The sequence below is a fragment of the Hypanus sabinus genome, chromosome 17, assembly GCF_030144855.1.
Source record: "Hypanus sabinus isolate sHypSab1 chromosome 17, sHypSab1.hap1, whole genome shotgun sequence".
Classification (NCBI taxonomy): Eukaryota; Metazoa; Chordata; class Chondrichthyes; order Myliobatiformes; family Dasyatidae; genus Hypanus; species Hypanus sabinus.
In genome coordinates this window covers 31,850,252-31,876,967 of record NC_082722.1, presented here as the reverse complement: position 1 = coordinate 31,876,967, position 26,716 = coordinate 31,850,252, and the positions used below count along the sequence as shown (strand labels likewise).

The window sequence follows — 26,716 nt, the reverse complement described above, 5'->3', positions numbered from 1 at the left end:
ATATCTGTTTTCATTTTTTTAATGTATGTTAAAATTCTTTTTCTTTTTACCGGTCCATTAAGCCCATTAACATTAAAACTTTAAAAATTCAGTAAATTAGTCATTATTTTTAATTATGTTACTCCAATCTATAATAATACCTAATCTTTCAACTTTTGTGGTATCTTGGGAAATCTTTTTAAAATTCTCCATGTTGCTATGTGTGTCCCCACCAATCATCCAGGCAGAAAGATAGAAGAAAAATAAAGTATAAAGAAAAAAACAAAATACCCCCCTACTAATGTTGTGAAAAAAAAACACATTACCCCCCCTCTGTTGTACGGGTCATGGCGATCGCCATGATTACACACGAAACTCCCGCAGTAACCGATCCAAAGCTCCCCAGCCCCCCCGGAACATAAAGAAGTATATATATATATATATAAAATCATCTTATATATTATATAAGAAGAAGAAAAAATACTACTCTCAATTAGTATTTCTGAAATTTTGCTTTTCTCTCCTATATCATCCTTAAGTGTCCATCACTTCCGTTCACTGTCTCTATCTTCATCTTTAATCCATTACGCTTGGAAGTCTGTATGTGTAATTAGTGAATAAATGGAGGTTTTTGTGCAAACTCCTCCGCTTCTCGATAATCGGTAAAAAATCTTCTTTTTCCCTCCTCCAATAAAATTATCAGTGTTGCTGGGTGACGCATTATAAATTTATAACCCTTTTCCCATAAGACTTTTTTCGTTGGGTTAAATTCCTTCTTTCTCTTCAAAAGGTTATAACATATATCAGGATAAAAAAGAACTGCCTTCCCTGCTATCATCAATGGCCCGTTTCTCTTTTTGGCACATTGGGCAGCCGCCTTCAGGATCTTTTCTTTATCTTGGTATCTTAAGCATTTTATCAAAATTGATCATGGATTTTGATCAGCTTGAGGTCTTGTCCTTAAGGCTCTATGAGCCCTTTCAATCTCAATTACAGTTTCTCCTTCTATATCTTCTTTAAGTCCAACAATTTTAATATTGTTTCGTCTACTAAAATTTTCAAGCTTATCAATTTTTTCCATAAATTGTTTTCTTCCTGATGTCCAGGCAGTAGTATCATCTTCCATTTTATTCATTCTTTCAACCATGTCTTCCGTTGTAGTTTCCAAATCTATAATTCTCTTTTCCATTTTTTCCTGTCTTTTTGTCATTTTATCAAACATAATCTCCATATTTGTCATTTTTCTTTTGATTACTTTTAATGCGCCTAATTTACGCATTATTTGCATCAAAGTCTTTTCTATATTTCCAGAAAAACTTTTACCTCCATCTTTGTCTGGTTTTTCCAGAGAATCTGACTCTCCCTCAGATTCACTTTCACTTTCGTTTTCAGTCGTAACTGGGATTTTTAGTTCTGGTTGCGCATGCTCCTTCCTTCACGTTTGCGCAGTTCTCGTTGGTGTTTTTCTTTAGGATTGATCAATGTTGCCGCAGTTTCCTGTTCTGTATCGCCGGAGGTGAAATATACCTGAGCCTGCGGTTCTTTGGCAGAAGTGGGCCTTGATTCTTTTCCAACTTGCGTTGTCTTCACGGTAGTAGTTTTTTTCATCTTCTGTTTGTGAGGCATAACTTGAAACAATCCGGAGTAGTTTATAAGTAACTTTTAGAAAGTATTGACTAACTTTTCTTCACTTAAACATCAATTTATTGATTTTTTACGGGAGAGCTGGGTTCCAGCGTCTCGATCCTACGTCATCATGTGACATCCCCCCTTTTTAATCAATCTCAGCAGAAATGTTTCCAATAGTTTCATCTTTCCACATCTGTAAGTGTTTTCACCAAAAGATGTGCAGGATCTCAGCTGTCAACAAATCGAGAATATCCTGTCAGTTCTTCAACTCATATACCTTATAGCCAAAAAGCCTCATACAAGCATTTCAGTTCTACGTACTGATTTAGATGACTGTGGTAGGTATTACCGTTTTCACTTATGTAACTTACCATACTCCACGGCATATCTCCAGAAGCACTTGCTCCATGACTGATCAAGCCTCATGTCCTGGTAATTAGTATTCTATGGAATCTGTAATCTGATTGGTTAATAACAGGACTGGGCTTCCACTGTGTTCTTCAGCATAGATTCCAAACTCCATTGAAGAGCGACTCCCAGAATGCTCCTTGAATGGTAGCTCAGCTAAATTCATATGATATTCAGAAAATGTGATTTATTTAAGAGCTGCTAAAAGAATTATGTCTGAAATTCATGAACTCCCGTTGATATAAGTGAATTATCCAGAAAATGGTGGTGTATTATCCCATTATAAGATATAACATTAGTATAATAGAAATGCAAGAGATTCGGCAGATGCTAGAAATCCAGATCAACCCACACATAATATTGGAGGAACTCAACAGGTCAGGCAGCATCTATGGAGGGGAATAAACAGTAGATGTTTTGGACTGGGACTCTTTATCAAGACTGGAAAGGAAGGGGGAAGAAGCCAGGATAAGAAGGTGAGAGGAGGGAATGGGGTAAAAATTAGATGGTGATAGGTGAAGCCAGTTGGGTGGGAGAGGAGGGGATGAAGTAAGAAGCTAGGAGATGATAGGTGGAAAATGTAAAGGGCTGGAGAAGAAGGAATCTTGGTAGGAGAGGAGAGTGGACCATGGGAAAAAGGGAAGGAGGAGGAGGAGCACCAAGGGGAGGTGATAGGCAGGTGAATAGAAAAGAGGTAAGAGGGATGGTGGAGAGGAGAGGGGAGGGGAGGGGGAGAAGTTGCCAGAATTTGGAGAAACTGAAGTTCATGCCATTAGGTTGGAGGCCTCCCTTGACAGAGTATGAGGTGTTGCTCCTGCAACCTGAGAGTGGCCTCATGATGGCAGTCGAGGAAGCCATGGGCACATGGTGGAATGGGAATTGACATTAAAATGGTTGGCCACTGGGAAACTCCACTTTTTCTGAATAAAGCGGTTGCCCAATCTACATCAGATCTCACCAAAGTAGAGAGGCCAAGTTGGAAGCACTGGAAACAGTAAAATTAAGTTCATTTATACAATAGTAAAACCATTTATTCTGTAGTATTGTATGTCTTGTCAGAAAAGCACAGTTTTTATATAACTTCATCCATATTAAAATCACTTTCCTGTTCCTGTCAGTGGAGGATCTCAGGAGATTATCAAAGATTATGAAGGCATTGAGGCATTCCGCTGGGCAACAAACGCCTCTTCAGTGATGATAGCCCGGGCAGCCATGTGGAATCCCTCCATATTCAGGAAGGAAGGACTGTTACCAGCAGAAAATGTGTTAAAGGAATACCTAACCTACGTGAGTATTTAGGTGCAATGTAATATGTCTATTATTAACTGCAATAATACAATCTCAAAGCTTGTAATTTGTCTTCTTAACTGGACCAATTGCATGTATTAATAATTTAATGTACTCTATATGTGATTCCACATACAAGTAGTAAACAGAACAATTCCCAAAATCTTAAAAGAACAATAAGATCAATGGTAAGCTTGTCCCGTTATTCTAAGTTTGTCTTTTCTGAAATGTAAATTGAAGGTAGTCATAAAACCAATACCAAATCCATTTGGTGAAAACAAAAAGAACTGTAGATGCTGGAAATACACAGCAGGGCAGGCCACTTCCATGACAACAATCAACATTTTAGTTCAGTCATCCACCTTTAGTATCAGTTCAGCTTGATTTTATTTCCTCCTCCTTTGTCTCCTGTCTGAGAGTGAATCATATGACCTGCTGAGCATGTCCTTTGGCTTTGCATTTTGCAACTTCCTCATTCTTTTGCTTATGTTCTTTTGTCTTATGTTCTCTGCTCTGGAATCATAAGAATTAAACAGCAAACAAGCAAGCCCTTTGGCCGAATACACCCATGTCAATCAACGTGCTTTCCTGGTGTTTGCCTGCGTGTAGCTCATATCCTTTCAAACCCTCCCTACCAGCTCCTATTTCACTCATTGACCAGATAGCCTTTGCACCCTATCCCCATGTTCTCCCCGGCTTTACCCTATTGGCATATCCCCACTCCCATTTTGCCAGCAGCTTCTTGTCTACTTTCCAGTTCAGTTGAAAGATTGCCCACCTGAAAATTTCCCTTCCCACTGATATGGCCTGATCTGAATATTTCCAGCATTTCCTGTTCTACAAATCCTCATGGAAAGGGTACAGTATATCACCCCCTAGTATTTCACAAATACTTATCCGTTGCCACTCAAAGTCTTTATAGTTTAATTTGAACAGACATATATGAGAAAAGTCCAATATATAATTTCCATATCAGATATTCTATGCCTCTTGGCAAATATGTATCATCAGCTGCTCTGGAAGTATTTTCCAAGATAGAACATTTGTAAAAATGGGGTAGGTAGAGCTTTTCCATGGTGGAAATGCCCAGTATAAGAAGCCAGACATTTAAGATGAGAAAAGGAAATTTAAAGGAGATCTGTGGTATGTGCCTGGAGAGTATTAGCTAGAAGGAAATGTCGGACAGTTACATTGAACATTACAGGCCTTTCAGCCCACAGTGCTGTGCTTTTTTAAACTACTCTAAGATCAATCTAACCATTTCTTCTCACAAAGACTTCCACTTATCCATGCGCCTATCTAAGAGCTTCTAAAATACCCCTAATGTATCTGCCTCTAACACCACCCTTGGCAGTGTGAGGGTTTTATCAGGAGTTTCAAAGTTTGAAGAGCGGCCTGTTAGAAGTATGTGAAATGATCAGAGCCATAGAGAGCATAGATGGTCAGATTTGGAAGGCAACTTTATTTTTTGCACAGAGTGATGGATGCCAGGAATGTGCTCCCAAGGGAGATGGTGGAAATAGATATTTAAGAGGTGACTGGTGAGATTTAGACCAGATAAAGTTAGATGGGATTAGTTTAAATGGCATCATGGTTGGCACAGACATCATAGGCCAAAGACAGTGTTCCTGTGCTGTCAGTATTGTTCTATGCTATGTTCTATGTTAAATATATGTATTTATGTATTCTGCCTACAATTACTGGCCATGCAGTATAATCATCTTGTTCTCTACACTAGGTTAAAATACCCATTATTTATAGCCGACCAGCAGAATAGGATAAGACCATAAAATGGAGGAGCAGAATTAGGCCATTTGGTCCATCGAGTCTGCTCTGCCATTTCATCATAGCTGATCCAATCTTCCTTTCAACCCCAATCTCCTGCCTTCTTCACATATCCCTTTATGTCCTGACTAATCAAGAATCTGTCGACCTCTGCCTTAAATATATGTAAAGACTTGGCCTCCAGGATTCCAAAGATTCACCACTCTCTGGCTGAAGAAATTCCTCCTAGTTTCTATTCTAAAAGAACTTCTCTCTATTCTGAGACTGTGGCCTCTGGTCTTAGACTCTCCCACCATAGGAAACATCCTCTCCACATCCACTCTAACAAGGTCTTTCGCCATTCGATAGGTTTCGATCAAGTCACCCCTCATTCTTCTGAAATAGACAATAGGTGCAGAAGTAGACCATTCGGCCCTTCGAGCCTGCACCGCCATTTTGAGATCATGGCTGATCAACTACTATCAATACCCGGTTCCTGCCTTGTCCCCATATCCCTTGATTCCCCTATCTATAAGATACCTATCTAGCTCCTTCTTGAAAGCATCCAGAGAGTTGGCCTCCACTGCCTTCCAAGGCAGTGCATTCCAGACCCCCACAACTGTCTGGGAGAAGAAGTTTTTCCTTAACTCTGTCCTAAATGACCTACCCCTTATTCTCAAACCATGCCCTCTGGTACTGGACTCTCCCAGCATCTAGAACTTATTTCCTGCCTCTATCTTGTCCAATCACTTAACAATCTTATATGTTTCAATCAGATCCCCTCTCAATCTCCTTAATTCCAGTGTGTACAAGCCCAGTCTCTCTAACCTCTCTGCATAAGACAGTCCTGACATCCCAGGAATTAACCTTGTGAATCTACGCTGCACTTCCTCTACAGCCAGGATGTCCTTCCTTAACCCTGGAGACTAAAACTGTACACAGTACTCCAGGTGTGGTCTCACCAGGGCTCTGTACAAATGCAAGAGGATTTCCTTGCTCTTGTACTCAATTCCCTTTGTAATAAAGGCCAACATTCCATTAGCACTTCTTCACTGCCTGCTGCACTTGCTCATTCACCTTCAGTGACTGATGAACAAGGACTCCTAGATCTCTTTGTATTTCTCCCTTACCTAACTTTACACCGTTCAGATAATAATCTGCCTTCCTGTTCTTACTCCCAAAGTGGATAAGCTCACACTTATTCACATTAAATGTCATCTGCCAAGTATCTGCCCACTCACCCAGCCTATCCAAGTCACCCTGAATTCTCATAACATCCTCATCACGTCACACTGCCACCCAGCTTAGTATCATCAGCAAACTTGCTGATGTTATTCTCAAAGCCTTCATCTAAATCATTGACGTAAATTGTAAACAGCTGTGGTCCCAATACCGAGCCCTGTGGCACCCCACTAGTCACCACCTGCCATTCTGAGAAACACCCATTCACCGCTACCCTTTGCTTTCTATCTGCCAACCAGTTTTCTATCCATGTCAATGTCTTCCCCCCGATGCCATGAGCTTTGATTTTACCCACCAATCTCCTATGTGGGTATGCCATGAATGCAGGTCCAGAGTCATCAAACGCTCTTCGTATGACAAGCGATTCAATCCTAGAATCATTTTTGTGAATATCCTTTGTACCCTCTCCAGTTTTAGCACATCCATTCTGAATAATGTTGAATGAAGTAGAAGTTGATTTCAGCCACAAGTTTCTTAGCAATTCTGGTGCCCTAGAGGTGTGAATTCCCTGAGTCTGGAAACCAAGATTTAACCGTTTGCCAGGAAAAGAGGGATCTCCCGATAGCCATTCCCATAATGCTATTTGTGTTATAATTGGGTTTTCTTTATCTAGTTTTAGGACTTAAGTGAAGATCTGAGCACATTTTAGTCAAATTTATGCAGAAATAGAGAAAATTTTACAGGATTCACAAAATCTCTAGTGCCAGTACATTATATAATTTTACAACATTTTGAATCAACTTGAAACAATTGGCAAGATTTATTTTTAAGGAAGTTTATGCTTCTTATACCTTTGAGAAGTATGGGTTTAATCACTGAATTTTTTCCATTTATTCCCATTCTGCAGGCAATTAGATATGACAGCCATTACTCAAATACTAAATACTGTCTTTGTCAAATGTTGAGAGATAAGTTAGAATCAGCTCAAGGAAAAAAGTTGCATGCAGCACAGTCAAATGAAGAGATTTGGTGAGTACATTATTAATTTGTAGTCTGTTGAGGAAATGCTGTGTCTATGATAACCAAGAATGGTTTATGCATGTGTGAAAGGAAAGTCGTGGATTTCCAAAAAATGACTTAATTTGCTTTGGATTAAATGGCACTTAAAATCATGGGTAGAAGTTTGAGAGGACTTGTCAGATTAGATTTGCCTGGGCAAGCAATTGCAGTACATGTTTTTAGATGATATTTGATATGGCTATTATGCACTGGTTTCTCAGCGACTGAATTTCAGAGTAACATATGGGGTGCTGATCATATGGACTGTTTTTTGTCAAAAGGTGCAAGCTTCTTGAGGATTATTGGAGTTGTCTTTATCCATTCTGTGATGACAGCATTCCATCACAATCCTGATTCGTGCCTCATGGATCAGGGAACGGATCTTGGGGTGTCAGGAAGTGAATCAAGATACTTCCCCTTCAATAATTGAATCTACGTTTCTTATGTCACTGGTCCAGTTAAGTTCCTGGTCAACATTAATGCTACCAGGATAAGGCCTCAGCATCAAAGCACGTGTCACTGTTCAGTCCATGCTGTTTGCTTCCACTTGCCATCACTCAGCATCTCAGCATCCCTCCATTCCTATACCTAAAAGATTTTTGACCTCATTTTTGAAATGTCCAGTCAATTCACAGATCACAAACTCGTCTACCTTTTGTGTAAACAAATGCATCCTTCCTTCATTCTTGAGTGATGCAGCTCTACTTCTAAAATGATTTCTTCTAAATTGTCTGTGATCTATGGGCTGCTCTGAATTTCTTCCCTCTCTAATTGAATGTACAGGAGAAACATATGAATGTGGTATGTGCTTTTTACAACTCTTTGACTCCATTATATTTCTTGTTTTTTTTCTTTGATTGAGAAGTAGCTTGTTCTGTTACAGGATCTCTGGTTTCATTAGAACACAGTTAGTTTTTGTTTAAACCTAATGTGCAGTAAATCAAGCCCTTGATTGAAAGTCTCGTTATGAAAATAGCCAATCTGATAGGGGAACCAACGCAATCTTTCAAAGCTGACACATTCAACTGCTACCATATGTAACAAAACATACATTGAGATCTATAGTTTAGTTGGCCTTCCGTTCATTAAAGTGGGAATTGACTGGGAAATTAAATCCAAATGAGTCAATGTTTACACCATTTGTTAATTGGCTATTCAGTTCCTGTTGCATGCTGACATCTCACCAAACCAACCTATATTACATGTGCTAATAGTGCTTCAAGTTTCTCCTGATACCATAATCGTTTACAGTTGAGCTAAGATCATGTAATCAGATTCACCAGTTTGCTGAACTAGGTAAAATGGAAATTAACTTATTATGATTAACTTTTACATTTGTAATAAGGCTAGCGGATGAAATTGCAGGAAGTTCTAAAATTAGTGAGCTCCATCATGGGTCCTTGCATCTGTAGTACCCAAGACATCAAAAGGAGCAGTGCCTCAGAAAGGTGGCAGCTATTATTAAGGGCTTCCATCACCAAGGACATACCTTTTTCTCATTACCATCAAGGAGACACAGAAGCCTGAAGGCACACACACAGTGATTCAGGAACAGTTTCTTCCCCTCTGCCATCGATTTCTGAATGTACATTAAACTCGTCAACACTACCTCACTTTTTTAATTATTGTTTTCTGTCCTGGCACAATTATTTTTAAATTTAACTATTTATTTACACATACATACAGTATATATATACTGTAATTCAGTTGTTTATTTTCTTTCTCTATTTGTCATGTATGGCATTGTACTGCTGCCACTAAGTTAACAAATTTCACGGCATATGCCGGTGATATTAAACCTGATTTTGATACTTCTGATCCTGATGCTGTACAGGTTTCACCCGCTATCCGAAGGTAGAGTGTTCCTATGAAACAGTTCGTAAGCTGGAATGTTGTAAAGTGAAGAAGCAATTACCATTTACTCATATGGGAAAAATTTGTGAGTGTTCGCAGACCCAAAAAATAACCTACCAAATCATGCCAAATAACACATAAAACCTAAAATAACAGTAACATATAGTAAAAGCAGGAATGATCTGATAAATACACAGCCTGTGTAATGTAGGAATACTTTTCTACAATTATTGCAGCACTGTCCACCACAGTGAATATCTCACACAAGCGCTCTCAGCAAGCGCTCCTGGCAGAAGCACTTTTTCCAGAAACCTTCAAGCTGTGAAGCTACTGAATAACACATAAAAATACACAGCCTATATAAAGTAGAAATAATGTACGCCTAGTGTAGTTTCACTTACCAAAATCGGGAAGACAGTGAGGACACTGATGATGGTGTGTTAGGCTGAGTCGTCGGAGGTTGAGTTGGTGGGACTCTGGGGTGTCATCTCATCATCGTCTGTTTCCATCAGGGCAGGCAGGTCACCTTCTTCTTTGTCTGCCTGTCTCAATGTCGAAGGTGAAGTTTCGTCGTCAACTCTGGCTGATGTGGAAGGCTTGGAAAACGACAGTATGCTTGACTGCTTAGCCTCGTGCATTTTTCTTTCATACAGTTCCTTGTAAGCACTCAAACCATCCTGCAAATATGCCCTAAACCTACGTACCCTTTCAAGATTAAAGTCATACTTTTCTGCAATCATTGCAGCGTTGTCAATCGCAGTGAAAATCTCATGCAAATGCTTCCCGTTCAGTTCCTGGACGTCTTCACTTTCGGGCCGTTTGCTACTGCGTTTGGTGTCAATTGTTATCCTTTCCTCTTCATCAGTTAGTTCTTGGTCATGGGATGCCAAAACCTCTTCAACATCAACTTCCACAAACCCTTAGCCAAACTCACTATGTCCTTAATTCATTCACCACGATCGAAATGCTTAATTATGTCTAGTTTTACGCTAAGTGTAAGACCCTTACGCGCTCTTTTAGGCTTTTCCGATACCTTAGAATTCATCTTGCTTACGGATGCACAAAATAAATCGACATAAAGCACAGATGCTCACAGGCACGTGTTTGAACAATGCCGGCTAGAATGCAGTTCTGGAGGAGAGGAACTTGGCTGCTCAGTGTGTGCTGCCTTTTTTTGTAACAGTGAAAACACCTTCTGTTAGCGAAAACAGGTAACTAATGTAGGTCTTTCGTAACAGTGAGTTGACGTAAGGCGAACTTCGAAAAAGGGGGGACACCTGTGTATGTCCAGTGGTATGGTCACATAATGATTAGAATAACACTACTACGTCACCAGCAATCCGAGTTTGTTTCCTGCAGTTGTCTGTAAAGAGTTTCTACGTTCTCCCCATGGCCTCATGGGTTTCCTCTGGGTGCTCTAGTTTCTTCCCACATTCCCAAAAAAGACATATGGGTTCACAGGTTAATTGGTCGTGTTGGTATAATTGGGTGGTGCCAAAAGGGCCTGAAACAGACAAATAGTTAACTAATTAATGGATAAAAATAATATAGGTAATTTTTTAGTTTTGATGTTATTGTCTGTAGATTCAAATTGCTTTTACTGGTTTTAATAAATTGATCTGTAAATGAACTGAAGTTAATGCTGAAGTATTCTTGAACGTGGAGGAGGAGGATTGGGTTTCCCCATATCAGGATTTAACTTCACTCATCCTCACTACAGATCATTTGGCTAAAAATAGACCCAGTTTTCATTTGAACACAAACTCTGCAGGGAGTTGCTCCCATTGATCTTTAGCTGGATACAATAGAACAGCAATTTGCAATGTTACTTGTGCCATTTTTTTAGTCAGCTAATTGTGCTGTAAATCAATTAGGACATGATCAATATGTCCAGCCAGAAAACAGGCCCAAACTTGCAAAAGAAAACAACAGCAATACATGTTGGAAATCTAATACAAAATAGAAAAAGCCGAACAAAAAACCTGTCAACTTTTTTCAAAGAAATGACAAGTTGATATTTTGTTACAAGATCCTTCCTCATACTTGTTCAACCTCACTGCTTTTTTGCATGACATGCCTCTTGACATTGAGAGACAGCTAGATTCTAGCTTAAAACAATTGTCTGCAGGATTTTGTCCATGAAAATCTTTGTTGCAGATGCATTGTAATTATTGTCAATTTGATTTTTATTTTTGTAAATGTTTGCCTTTGCGATAATTTGAAGCTGAATTGTCTGTGCTCATGATTCTCGACTGTGTCTAATAAACTTTAACCATTCTGATTCTGTACTGGTACTTGTCCATGAATTACCAGTTAAGGGAGACAGAGGTAATAAATCAGAGAATCTATTCCACTGATGATAGCCCTCGGGGGGAACCCACCTTGTGTATCTTAGGGAGCCCATAAAGTCTTGGTGGTACCAGTGCCTGAGGTAGAAGTGTCTTGCGTATGTCTGCTTGCAGACCGCATTTCTTCAGTAAAGTGAAGGTTACCCATGGGATCGCGCCATAGAACTCTGCAGGAAGAACTTTGAGGAGAGGGCTTCTTCAGATACATTGATAATACCTTTGTAGTGTGGCCTCATGGGCTCCAGACATTCCACAGTTCCATGACCATCTGAACAGTATACATCGAAAAGTTCAATTTACAATGGAGATGGAGAGGAACATTTGCTGGAGAGGATGATAGCCTTGGACATGGTATCTATCGGAAACCCACTCACACGGACTTGTACCTCAACAGTAACAGCCACCATCACGCCTTCCAATATAGACTGGTTCTTTCTACTTTGACTAGCTATGCAAAAACAATTTGAGACCTGGAGAGTCTCCCCGAGGAAATAAGATGGTTACGCACGATGTTCCTGCAGAATAACTACAAGGTGAAGGAAATTAATCGGGTCCTTAAAAGGGCTGACAGAAGAACCAGGAAACTTAACAACAAGGAGGAAGCAGTTGCTACCGTCTGTCTTCCCTATGTTTCCTGGTTTGTGGAAGGATCGCCAGGATCCTGAAGAAATACCTGATTAATACCATCCACAAACCCATAAGGAAGCTCAAAACGTGGCTTATGCAGGTCAAAGTTGACCTGGGCTGACGTTTACAGGACTCCCTGTGAATGTGGAGAAGCATATATTGGCCAGATGAGACACACAGTGGAAACCCATATCAAGGAGCACAGAAGGTGTATCCATTTGGGTCACTCAAAGAAATTTGCAGTAGCAAAACATTGCATTCACAATGGCCATAGGATTGACTTCCAACGGCACAAAATTACTACGCCACACCAGTGGCTTTTGGGGCCGCCTGGAAGCCATTAAAATAAAACTATAGGAACAGAATTTTAACAAAGACAGAGGTCTCACTCTAAGTAAGAACTGGAATTTAATTGTAAGCAAGGTGGGAGAGCGGAAACCTGATTGGATGAGGACTAACCAATCAGGAGGCATAGAATACAAGGGTATAAATGCCACCAGTCTAGATATGTCCAGGCACCATCCCTGAAGAAGATGGCAGAATTTTTCTTCTTGTAGTTCTACAACACTTATTCTAGTGACACACACAAAATGCTGGTGGTACGCAGCAGGCCAGGCAGCATCTATAGGAAGAAGCAATGTCGACGTTTCAGGTTGAGACCCTTCGTCAGGACTAACTGAAAGAAGAGATAGTAAGAGATTTGAAAGTGGGAGAAGGAGGAGAAGATCCGAAATGATAGGAGAAGACAGGATGGGAAGGGATGAAGCTAAGAGCTGGAAAGTTGATTGGCAAAAGGGATACACAGCTGGAGAAGAGAGGGGATCATGGGATGGGAGTCCTAGCAAGAAAGAAAGGGAGAGGGGAGCAGCAGGGGGAGATGGAGAGCAGGCAAGGAGTGATTGTGAGAGGGACAGAGAGAAAAGAGGAAAGAAAGGGAAAATTAATTAATAGGGGAGGGGGGCATTAACAGAAGTTAGAGAAATCAATGTTCATGCCATCAGGTTGGAAGCTACCCAGACAGTATATAAGGTGTTGTTCCTCCAACCTGAATGTGGTTTCATCTTGACAGTAGAAGAGGCCATGGATAGACATATCAGACTGGGAATGGGACGTGGAATTAAAATCTGTGGCCACTTATTCTAGTTAACAAACTTGCAGATCCCATATCAGGACTAACTTGGCACAGGATCTCAGAGAAGATTTCCCAAGATAATTGGCAGCAAGTGGAGCTGCTTCCTCACAGTACCTGAGACTCAGATTCAGCATCTGCCTGTATGCAGTTTGCATGATTTCGCTGTTTGCATGGGGTTAATCCAAGTGCTGCAGATTCCTCTCACATTGCAAACGCATACAGGTTGGTAGGTAGGTTAATTGGCCTCTGTAAATTGTCCCTAGTGTGTTGGTGAGGGGTAGAATCAGTGGGGTGAGTGGGGGTTGATGAATATTTGAGGGGAATAAAACAAAATGGGATTAATCTAGGAGTAGTTTAACAGGGTGGTTGATGATTGACATGGACCAAAGGACCCACTTCTATGCTGTATCTCCATGTGACAACATAATGAAGGGCTGGGAACCTCAACAAGTTTCTGCCCCCACCTCTGGGCCAAGCAGAGCGGAAAAAATGGCTGTGAGAACACACCCAATAAATTCAGGATCTCCATGTAAAACCTAACAAAATCCAGGCTGGTATTCTGGGGGTGGGGGCAGTGCAGTAAGAGTGGAGAGTTAGGAGGGAATGGGGGAACACATTTGGGGGGGTGAACAAGAGAATTATGCAATGAGTACAAACTGTTTATCTTTGACATTAATGAACCACAGTTGCCATCTAATGGTGCAGACAGCAAACTACAAGTCAGTTTGGTTTAATATTGCTTGCAATTTGCTGTTTGCTTTATCATAGCTCACACTATCCCACTGTCTGCTTCATGGCCTTAATTTTATTTTGTTTACTATAACTACTTATTAGCTATTTAAAATTTTATTTGGATTTAATCTTTATGAGAATTTTTTAATATATGTACAAAATTTCAAACAATTTCTAACTTTGTATTATTTGAAGAACTGTGACTTTCAGGTGCAATTGCAGACACCCTCAGAATCAGCACTGCTGCTGTGAGGAAAAGAGAACATTTTAAAACTATGCAGTACATTTTATTGTGATTATCGTATTGATATTATTTGTTTTTAAACATGTAAAACTGTGGATGCCACAGCGTTTAATATGGAGACTAGAAACTAATGGTCACATACAGTGAAGTGTTTTGTTCTTAATCCTGTTGGAGTAGCTCTTATGAGCTGTAATTGTGAGCTAGGACTATGGGTTTGGGAATAGGACAAAGTTAGTGAGCAGTAAAATGCTGAGAAGCCAGCCTTATTCCCCAGACTAGGTAAGTGTGTGTTTGTGAGCAACCCCTGAGGAAAGACCAAGAGCTTAAATTCATGTTAGCATATCAAGTAGAGTGATTTTGACATAAGTTGCAGCTCCGTGGCTATCCTGGTTAACCTAAAACCCCCTGTGGTGAGAAGGTGAGAGCACAGTACTGGTCTGATGGAAAGCTGATGACCAGGAGCTTTACTGACTGCTTCTGTGAAAGACTTCCTTCACAGAACTCCTGAGGAGAGATAACATTGTAAACTTTGGAGACTCATTCGAAAACTTTGCAAGTAACTGCAAGTGATCTACACTGGAAAGATCTGAGCTAAGAGTCGTGCTAGTGATACTGTGCGGCTTTGAAAGTTGGCTGATGATCCTCACAGGAGAAAGGGGACCATCATAAAGATACAGCTGCCAGGAAGCCACATCCAAAGAGGATAAGCTTCTTCATATATTGGGTCAGTAATGCTTCAGAAGGGTGGTGCATCAGACAGTGGCAGAAGTTTGCGGCTGCTACAGGATCTGCAAAAGGAGCCATTTGTCTAGGGTGCTGTCAATTACCATTGTCGATGATGTCTTTGCCTCAGGATCCTTCAAGGTTCTGCCTTGACAGCCATACACCTAATCAATTAGGTCTGTCGGTGAGGATGAGCAATAATGCCTAACAGAACAATGAGTGCTTTACTTTGCACCCTCCCCAGTTTCCCACAGTCCCAGTAATATTTCCCACTGGGTCTACCAATGTGCAAGCTACTCTGTTACCACGGTGAGATATTTATGTGAATGCTGGTGGCTGTTTAGAGATGAGAAAGATCTGGTTAAATTGTGGCTGATGATACTGTAAGGAACATAGTCAATGGGGCCCAAGACATCATAAAACCAGACATTTTAGAGGAAGCCATTAACTTGCTGATGACATGCACTGGAAACCTTAACAGATGTTGGAGTGTTTATCAGTAGCAGACAGCCATGGTTTCCAGGGGGCCCAGGTTTAGTGAGGTTTTATTCAGTATGACCACCAAGATGCAGTTCACAGAATTAACTGAGAGACAGAGGGTTAGTATAGGAAAGTAGTGCTGAAGTGAAAGTTCAGCCATGATCTTAGAATAGCAGGCATAAGTTAAGGCCAAATGGCCTAACCCTGCTCCTATTTATTGTTTTTAGTGGAATTGGGATATGTTACATTGATATAGTGACTTGATTAACCAACTAAGTTAATAGAAGTTGTTCACAGGTAAACTGCGCTTACTTCCAGATTTCCTGCATATTATCAGATTATCCCACCTATCCAACATCAGTCTAGCACATTGGAAACTTGGAATTCATCTCCGTCTTATAGCTAGCTCAATCTATCTATCTCTCTCTATATATAAATAAATCTCTCGTTAGCTCTCTGAGAATACAAAAGAAGCAGCTTATACGGGGTGATTAGAACACAAAACAATACAGCACAGGAACAGGCCTTTTGGCCAATGTCAAATTCAGCTAAACCTCTTGTGTATTTGCTTCCACCATTGCTATGGCAATCCATTCCAGGCACATGTTGCTCTGTTTAATTTTTTTTAAGTGCCCCACACATCATCTCCCTCTCACCTTAAATACATGCCCTCCAGTATTTGACATTTCTAACCTGGGAAAAAGATTCTGGCTGTCTATGCCACTCATAATATTATAAACTTCTATCTGGTCTTCTCTCATCCGACAAAACTCCGGGGAAAACAACCCATCCTTTTCAACTTCTCCTTATAAGCTCATACTCTCTAATCCAGACAGCATTGTGGTATACCACTTCTGTTCCCTTTCATTCTTCTTGTAATGGGGTGATCAGAACTGTATACAATAGTCCAAGTGTGGCCTAACCAAAGTTTGTATAACTGCAATGTAATTTGCTGATACTTACGCTTAACACCCCAGCCAATAAAGGCAAGCATATCATATGCCTTTTCTGCTACTCTACCTACTTGCATGGCTACTTTCAGGAAATTAGGAACTTGGACTCAAGATCTGCGACCGACGATCTTGACTGGTCGCTACCTGCAGTCACTTTTTACCTCAATGTTATATTCAGACTTTCCATCTGAGATATTTAGATATTTTCACTATTAAATGCTAGCTTAAAAATATATCCAAATAATTACAAAAGAGAAAGTGGAAATGTGAACAAGATGTTTGGTTATACTATTCAAACACATTTCTGCCAAGGGAATAATATTGAATATCAATCACACTGATGGGGAAGCTGCTATTAAATATGTCACAAAGAAAGTGTGAATTTTACACATGGCAATATTTATATCCCAAGCATATCATAAAAGAGGAAAAATTGTTCACCAGTCTTTTAAGTATTTTTGAAAAAAATGTGTAAATCACTTTCCCAAATGGGATATGTTTCAGTTTTGCTTAAAACCACATTGTAATTCTGTCACATAAACTGAATTTAACCAACAAGTCTAAAAGAAAATAAGTTGTATTTGCTTATTTTTTAATTTCCATTCCATTTATTGCCAGCACTAAAAAGACTTTCCAATTGTCCTGCCAGTGACCAAACCTTGAATAAACATCAAAATTCTGAACTTTACACATGACTATGATCTGTATCACATCACACAGTTTTTGGACCGTATAAGTCCAGCATCATTACAAAGTTTGCAGCCAGTTTGTGCAGAGCAATAGCACATGACCCAATAGTCTGTTTTGGAGGTGATAATGTTCCTTAATCTTCAAGTTAACCAGCAATCTGAGATGGGAGGTGGGCTGTGGTTTTATGTTACGTCTGAGAAATGACACATCTGAGTTCACATTTTAGTGTCAGTCAGATAACTTGTCGTGTCTCCTTATGACACATTGGGCCATTCAGTCAACTGAGTCAGAGCATTCCCATCAGTCCCATTCCTCCACATTTCTCTATAACCTATTTTATTTCACATGCTTGTCCACCTGCATTTCTCCTGCCAAGCCATGTTCCCATGGGGTCAGGTGGTTGTGGGCAAGACTTTGCCCTGGAGAGCAATAGCTGCAGGAGGCAATGTCTGTGTGGAAGAGAGCCACAACTGGACTCTTGGCAGGAGGGTGTCTGAAAATTCCATAAGAAATGTGTATTTTGTTTATAAATTACTGCTCTTTGGGGAGGTTAACAGTACTTGCAAATCTTAGTGCCTTTGAGTGTGAAAAGTAAATGAAATGTCCTTTAGGTGATTTACCTAATGCAACAACAGTGCAATGTACCATAAATCATTAACAACAGCCTGGAATTATCCTGATGTTAGGAAGCTGAGAGTGACCATGGACGAGATCCAGGCCTGACCCTGTGTTTGTCTTGAGGTTGCGAAAGCTCACAGAACCCAACAAGAATTGTTTTGGTGAAACATAACCTGTCTATGCATAGTTTTTCAGAGCTGTGTGGATCTGAGCATGAATCCCTGGAAATTCTGACTAGATAAGATTTTGGAAAATACTTTATTGTATCCCTCCACTAGCCCCCCCCCCCCCCCCCCCCCCCCCCCCCCCCCCCCCCCCCCCCGCCAGCTCCTACTATGATTCTATGATTCATTTATGTGCCTTCCAGCAAAAGAAGTGCTGGGTATATTCAAATCCCCATGGGAGGTCAATTTTTTGACTGCAGAAGAGTTAATGATGCAAGCTGCAAATGATGTTCAGTGTTTGTTTGAACAGACTGTTAAGTGAGCAGTGTTAACAAAGAATGCTGCTGAAATTTAGCCCTTTAAAAACTAGTTATTAGAGGGGTAATACCTAAACTACAAATTGGAACTGTTGCTTTTCATACTGATACAGTTGAACACTGCTGGCGTCTACTTTTAGTTGTTGCACTTTATTCTTGTTATTTGGGGTAGTTTCACACCAGCACATTTTTCTTCTGCTAATCAATATCCCACCACAAATGAAGGATTGAATTGCATGCCTGACATTAAAAAATCATGATATGGCCACAAAATTGCTTCTGTATGGTTAAGCCTTCAAATTCTCAGCAATTTATCTTTGTTGTGATGTGGGGCAGTTTACAGACCACTGGCTTAAATGTGATTTCCCTCTACTTCTCACCGCATATTCATATTAAAAATGAAAATTATATTGAATACTGGTGGTGTAATTTGTTGAAACTGTTTTTTGTAACTAATATGAACACCACTGATTATGGATGGATTCTAATACAGTGAGGCTTTTGAAATGATTGACTATTACAAAGAAGTTATGGCTGACTTGGAGACAAAGAGGAATCAGCTGAAATCAAGAGATCAAGGGAAATCGGAACATCCTGAGGATAAGGAATACACTGATACCATACAAATGGCTGTCAGGTTCAACAAGTAAGCTTGCAAAATATTTAATTTACTACAATGTGATAGTAATTTGTTTGAAGAATCTTAGAGAAGTACATTTATTTTCAGAAAAGTTATTTTTGCATTCACTTTCAAAATGTAATTCCATTAGTTGCTTAAGAAGTGCATTTCCTGCCCCAATCAAATGTGATATAAAATCTTATGTCAGAGAAGTGAACCTACTTTACTGAAGGTCTATAAACCCAAAAGACATTGGATCAAATTAGGCCATTTGGCCCATCAAGTCTGCTCCATCATTCAATCCTGGCTGATTTATTTTTCCGCCCAATTTATTCTTAGTGACTTTTGACAACCTATGAAACGCCACTTTAAATATACCCAATGACTTGGTCTCCACAGTCGTCTGTGGCAATAAATTCCACAGATTCACCTTCCTCTGGTTAAAGCAATTCCTCCTCATCTCTCTTCTAAAGAGATGCCCTTTGGTCCTAGACTCTCCCCCTATGGGAAACATCTTCTCCATGTCCACTGCGTCTAATCTTTCAATATCCAATAGGTTTCTGTGACATCCACCTCCCCCTGCCATATTCCCCACCATCCTTTTAAACTCCATTGAGTACAGGCCCAGATCCATGAAATGGTTTTTATATGTTAACCCTTTCATCCCTGGGATAATTCTCATCAATTTCCACTGGACCCTCTCCAACATCAGCACATTCATCTTTAGATATCTGCCCAGAACTGCTCATGGTACTCCAAATTCTTATGAAGTCTCAGCTTTATATTCTTCCTCTTATATTCTAATCCTCTCAAAGTGAATACTAACCTTGTATATGTCTTCCTTTCTACTGAAACAGCCTATAGATTAACCTTTAGGGAATCCTGCAGTATGACTCCCTCATCCCTTTGCACCTCTGATTTGTTCCCATTTATAAAACAGTCTGTGTCTTTATTCCCCAAAGTCCATGACCATACATTTCCCTATATGCTATTCCATCTGCCACTTCTTTACCCGTTCTCCCAATCTGTTCAAGTCACTCTGCAAACTCTGCTTCCTCAATACTACTGCCCCTCCGCTTACCTTTGTATCACCCACAAACTTAGCCACAAAGCCATGAATTCCGTCATCCAGATCATTAACATATAACATGAAAAGTAGCACACCCAATAGGATAACTGGGAAACACATTAGTCACTGGCAGCCAACCAGAAAAGCCTCCCCTTTATTGCCACTCTTTCCCTTGTGCTTGTCAGCGGTCTTATTTTCATGCAAATACCTTTCCTGTAATACCATGGGTTCCTATCTTGTTTAGTAGCCTGATGCAGCACTCTGTCAAAAAGCCTTCTGAAAATCCAAGTAAATAACATCACTTGGCTATCAAACATCAGGGCTTTCTGATGAATTTTAAAAAAGACATTTTACATCATATTTCAAATATATATGAAATAATGAGTAATTATTTGACCTGGTGAACATTCCATACCTGCTGTATCCATGAACAAGCAAACACTGACCATTAGTTCCAATTGTATAAAAGTCGTGAACAAGCAAATACTGATGATCAGTTCCAATCCTGTAAAAGATTGATAAAAAAGTGCTTATTGGATTTGAACCTTCGAATCTCAGCATACTGTAAATTGAGATTATTTAGATGACTTTTGTTAACTTTCTCTTCATTTTTTTCCTAATATTTGTATGTTTATGCTGGGTTTTACACATTGGGCACAGTTAAGAGAACAAGATGTTCAGTTGCTGGTTAGCCTCCGATCTTTTACTTTTGAAATGCAGTATTTTAAAATTCCTTTTATAATTGTCTTTCATAAAGGAAAGAATAAATCAGGTGGAAAAAGGATAAAGGAAATTAAATGGGTTTCGAGGTTTTTTTAATAGAGAAGGCCTACTCATCGTTATATTTGTTAAGAATGAAAAAATTAATTTCACGAAGGCTCTCCCACAGTCTTACAGATTACTTGGTAGTGTATGAGTTGTTATATAAACATCCTGACTAGTTTTAGCTAAAAACTCCCACATTACTCCCTAGCAGCTAATTTTCTCCTACACGTGTAGGTAAACAAACACACACACAAGAATAGACAGTTACATAAACATAAAACTCAAACACACATGCAAACAATTAATTTACACATTTACACATGTGAATGGCGGCATGCGAATGGACGTGTAAACTGTTTCGTTGACTTTCTGTGTTTCAGCCGAGGAAGCGCTTAAATTCAAATAATGCTGGGTGCCTTGTCCCAATCCACAACTACTGGAAAGAATCGGTATAAAAAGACAACATCCTGGGGATGTTATTCTCAACCAGAAGAGTCCACGAGCTGCATCAATGCAGAATGTCAAAGGAATACTTAGCCGTAGACTCCTGATCAGAGTTACTGTTAGTTAAACTAAGCTGTATTTTCCAGAATTTGGGCAATGAACTGTGTTTCCTTGCTGAGGCACCAACCAAATGCATATGTTGTGTGGCTTAAGGCTGAGTCAAAGTTGCTGACTTAATTAGCTGTGAAAATGGGAAATGTACATACACTTCTATGTCCTGGCAATGGGGAATCTTTTCCACTGTCGGCTGTGTCCAGCATGGATTATAATGTCATTCTATCGTATTGCATGGAATGCAGATTGCACTACTTTCTTTTTGAATGAAGTATTTATCAAATTAATTACAATAGTTGAGTTTGTGAAGGAAAAGCCTGAGTGAACATGATACAAAACAAATAAGTGTGAATTAGCTGCTGGAATGTTGGAGCAACTGCAGCCAGAGGCAGTCATCCACAAACCATTTTTCCACCATTCTTCATGTTTTCCAACTGGCAGCGGGAGCTCTTTGGCAGATTGAAAGGCAGTGTAACGGGAATTGTAGCTATAATAGTTTGCCAAAGAATGCAAGATTGAAAGGTAATTGCAGACTATCCAGAAACTGGTTCAGATATCCATTTTACACTGTTGACTTAATTTAATGTCCAATGAATTGTCCTGTTCAGTGAGTATGTTAATAAAAATATTTGGACTTTTTTTAATCAGCCCAGCAATTTATCCTAAGTTAAAATTAAAATAATTGTTCATTTACATTTGAAGCATTTACTGAATGAAGTTTGTGTTGTTCCTACAGACGTGAGTACCCACCACAAATCACACCCAAGATGATATTACTTGAATGGTGTCGAAAACAGAAGTTTCCCCAACCAGTGTATGAGACAGTAAGTTTTAAGCCATTAATTTACACTGTAATATGTTTTCTCACACAAACAGAGATGCTTTTAGTGTTGATATAATAAAATAATGCTGCTTTCTTAAACACTATAATTCCCTTCTATATCTGGAATATTGTACATAGCTGTGTTTATTTACAGTTGATTAACTTTTCACATCCACTTTGCCATGGATATATGTTCCACACTTCTCTTAGGTCCAAAAGTTGTGAGGCCTTTAAAAGTTAAACAGTCTTTTCTAAAGTTGAAAATTTCAGTCTCAAGATATTTCTTCAATATTAGTGGGAGTGATCTTTCCTGTCATTTTTCCATGGCTGTAAATTTAAAAATTATCCATAACCTTTTCACAGAAGTGCTTGATGACATGAGAGTATTCAGCACGTTGATGATTTTTAGCCAAATTCCTTGTTTAGTGACTAGTGCCAACACCTTCACTGCCTATCTAACTGGAAACGAGAGTAAAATACCATAAATGGTGGAACTTGAACACAAGCAACCCAGCATTTTGATTTTTTTTTGATAAATAAGATGTTTTGGTTTGTGCTACTTTCAAAGGATTTAGGGCAGATTATTTAACAATGTTTTGCTCTGTGCTAGGTGCAAAGACCTTCAGATAGATTATTTAATTCAGTCGTGACAGTGGCAGACCAAAAGTATAGATCCTCCTGTTGGTAAGTGACATCAATGTTGTTCCTCCGTCTTACTGAATTTTCACTCTTCTGCACTAAATTTAAACTAAGTACAAATAAGTAAAATCACTTGTGAGATGTGTTAAATCTTGATTTATTACACTTTCTGATTATGAATAAAAAACAAATCTTGCAGAAGCTTGAGTTAGTATACTGTGTTAAAGAAGAGCCAGGAAAGAGCTGTCATTTGCTTCTGAATAAGAATTATTTAGTGCTCCAGGCTTTTTTTCCCAGAAACATTTGATTCACAATGCATAGATTTTTAGCTGCATACTTCGTAAGATCTGATTCTTCAGCCACGTATTTTACAAGGCACCTCCCAATGGCAAGCAATTGGAAATTATTCTTCCTTTCATGTTAACTAACGATCACAAAAGTTTTGTTTTAAAAGCACCAAAGAAGGCAGCTTGGAGCTTAGAGGAAGTTCCTCAAAAATGAAGGAATGTGCTTCTGTTTTGGTTCCATTGGATCCAAAGTGGCCATTGACCTAAAGACTTGCATTTCAGGAAATCTGAACATTTGGTTGTCCTCCTCCTACCTGCATACAGACAGAGACTAAAGAGCAAGGCAACAGAGAAAAGGAGCAGGGAAGCTTCTACAGGACTGCTTCAAGACAGCAGACTGGGCTTCGTTCGAGGATTCATCAGGAGACCTGAATGAATACTCAACGGTTGTCAGAGACTTTATAAACACACATGTGGATGTGTGTATCCCTTCAAAATCATTCAGAGTCTTCCCCAACGTGAAGCTCTAGATGAAACAAGAGTCTGCTGAGGGCTGGATCGGTGGCGTTGAGGTCTGGCGATCCAGGAAAATACAAGAGGTCAAATATGACCTCCAGAAGGCCATCTAATGTGCGAAATCTCAACAATTCCGACCTCAACTTGAATCAGAGTGAGATGCTTGAATTTCTTGGTACGACCTGAATGCCATCACTTCCTACAAAGCAAAACCAAGCAACATAATGGCAACAAAGTTTTCCTTATGTTCACTTTCACCGACAGAACATGGAGGTAACTTCATGAACCCCTACAGCACCTGATGACTCTATGATTTCAGTCTCTGAGGCCAATACGCGACCATCCTTCAAGAGGGTGAATCCACGGAAAGCATCTGGCCCAGACAGTGTACCTGGATGAGTACTGAAGACCTGTGCTAATCAACTGGCTGGAGTGTTCACTGACATCATCAGCCTCTCACTTCCTCACTCAGGTATCCCCCTGCTTCAAGCCGGCTTCAATTGTACCGGTGCCCAAGGAGAGCATGGTAGTCTGCCCCATTCAGTTGCACTGACATCTGTGCTTCTGAAGGTTGGTCATGAAGAATATTAACTCCTGCTTGAGGAACGATTTAGATCTACTCCAATTTTACAGCATAGAGCCATGAGCATGATGGAGAAATGGAACTGAGTGTCATCAGTGTAAAAGTTATTGACAACTTTGAATAAGTGTGTAGTGGAGAGAGCATTGATTGGCTGCATCACTGCCTGGTATGAAGACATCAATGCCCTGAATGGAAAATCCTACAAAAAGTAAGGGATACAATGCAGTCCATCAGAGTCCACCGTGGAGCACGTCTATATGAAACGTTGTCTCATGAAAGCCATATTCATTGTCAGGGAATTGACACCACCCAGGATATGCTCTCTTCTTGCTGCTGTCATCAAGAAGAGGATACAGGGGCCTCAGGACTCACATTACCAGGTTCAGGAGCAGTTATTACCGCTCAACCACTGAGTTCTTGAATCAAAGGGGATAACTTCACTAAACTTCTTTAGCCCTATCCTTGAAATGCTCCCACAACCTACGGGCTCACTTTCTGGAACTTTTCATCTCAGGTTCTCAATATTTATTGCTTATTTATTATTATTGATTTTTGTATTTGCACAGTGTGTGTCTTTTACACACTGGTTGAACATCCAAGTTGGTGCAGTCTTTCATTGATTCTTTCACTGATTTATTGAGCCTGCAAGAAAATGATTCTCGGCATTGTATATGGTGACATGTAAGTAGTTTGATAATGAATTTACTTTGAACTTTGAATTCCCTGTACATCACTGTAATATGGAAATATTTGACTTTATCTCCTTCTCAAACTGCAGGTGAATTTATCATATTATAATCACTGCCTTCCAAGGGTTTCTTTACTTTAAGCTTCCTATCAAAGCTAATTCATTGCACAGCATGCAAACCAGAATTGCCTTTCCCCTGGTGGGCTCAGCCACAAGCTGTTCTAAAAAGCCATCTTGTAGGCATTCTACAAATTCTCTCTCTTAGGATTCAGCACCAATCTGATCTTCCCAATCTACCTGCATATTGAAATCCCCCATGACTATTGTAATAAGGGCAAAGTCACATGCCTTTTCTATTTCCTATTGAAATTGATATCCCAGATCCTGACTACTCTTTGGGTTCCTGTATATAACTCACATCAGGGTCTTGCAATTTCTTAGCTCTACACATAAGGGTTCTACATCTTCCAATCCTATATCCCATCTTTCTATGGATAATAAGTCCTTTATAGGAGTAGACTGGTATTCATTAGAGCAAACTCTACCAGAAGTTCCAAAACATGATTAAAAGCAACTTCACTCACAAATTCTCATAATCTCCTACATCTGAGAAGGGTAAGACATGCCAAGAAATCTCAGAGGCATTTAGAAGTTTAATAGCTATTAAATAGCTTTTACAAGCTGTCCTGAAATGTACAATTAAAGACGTCACTGCTTACTCATGAGGGCATGTTTTCATTAACTGATTAAATGTCGTGAAACTGATTCCATCAACACAAATGAAAAGTGTTGTTGCACACAAATGGTTTAGTTAATAAGGTGTGTAATACAAAATTAATGATAAATGTGCATCATCTATGAGCTGAAGTATTATTTTTCTGCAGTTTGCAGATTTGGGAGCCTCCTAATCAAACAGACAACACTTCCCATTTTATAGAAAATTGCAGCAAATGTATCACCCAGTCTGTTTTACAAAAAAAAGAACATTAAACAGAAGTGGTAAACCAATGTTGGTTTTAGATTAATTAGTTAACTGAGATTAGTTTATTACTATCATAGACACCTGGGTGCAAACAACTTCGCTGTGTGCATGAATTTCACAGAGTAATTAGACCTGGTAATAATAAATACAACAAATAGCACCAGAACAGCTGAATAAGGCAAAGATTGCAGTGCAATAACAAAAATACCGACATGACAGAAGTGGAATAATGGAAAGAGAGGTAGAAGATCTTCTAGCTAATGAAACAGGCTACAAACCAGAGGGACTTGAGGGGCAGTCTTAACATGTTGATGGAGTGCCAGCTTCTTGTGAGGAGGATCATGATCAGAAGAGAATGGACAAATGAAGACAAAACTGGGCCTAGTCTACAGAAGCATGGAATTTACAAGACGGTTTGTACTTTTGGAGTAGGTTACAGATAGGGATGATCAACACTAGAAGTTTAAACAAAGATGATTTCATACTTGAGGTGTTAGAGAATTGAAATGAGTGAGCACAAGAGTGATAAGTGAGTTAGATTTACTGCCTGTTATAACAGTGGTATATTTTCAAATGATGACATTATGAAATTGGAACCAAAACATAGGTTCAAGCAAGATAGCAAGACCTAATACAGTTTGAGATAATTTCTGGACAGACAAATAAAATCCATGGCAAGGGTGTACTGCTTATGACAATAGAGAAGACTGTGGCCCATTTAAACCTCAATATGGTATTCACAACATTTACAGCGTAGAGCCATGAGCATGATGGAGAAATGGAACTGAGTGTCATCAGTGTAAAAGTTATTGACTGTTGTACTGCAAGGACCCATGTAGAATGGAGGTGGAGAAAGTACTGAACACAGAACCTCAACTGACTCACATAGTGAAAATGTCAGATTGGGAAGAGAGGCAGTTTGGAGGCTTCATTGATTTAGACAGCAAGAGATCATGGGGTCAACATGTCAAAAGCTGCACTCAGTGAGAGAAGGAAA

At 39.6% G+C, this 26,716-nt stretch overlaps 1 protein-coding gene across 5 annotated transcripts in view; it reads left to right on the top strand.

Moving 5' to 3' along the window:
• Positions 1-26,716, top strand: part of dus2 (dihydrouridine synthase 2) — a 123,689-nt gene that overhangs the window by 87,369 nt on the left and 9,604 nt on the right. For all 5 annotated transcript variants that reach the window (XM_059992803.1, XM_059992804.1, XM_059992802.1 and 2 more), the window contains 5 exons: positions 3,135-3,303; positions 7,157-7,278; positions 18,684-18,836; positions 21,938-22,025; positions 22,635-22,708. In XM_059992803.1, the coding sequence (XP_059848786.1) occupies positions 3,135-3,303; positions 7,157-7,278; positions 18,684-18,836; positions 21,938-22,025; positions 22,635-22,708 (606 nt within the window). The remainder of the gene's footprint in view (positions 1-3,134; positions 3,304-7,156; positions 7,279-18,683; positions 18,837-21,937; positions 22,026-22,634; positions 22,709-26,716) is intronic.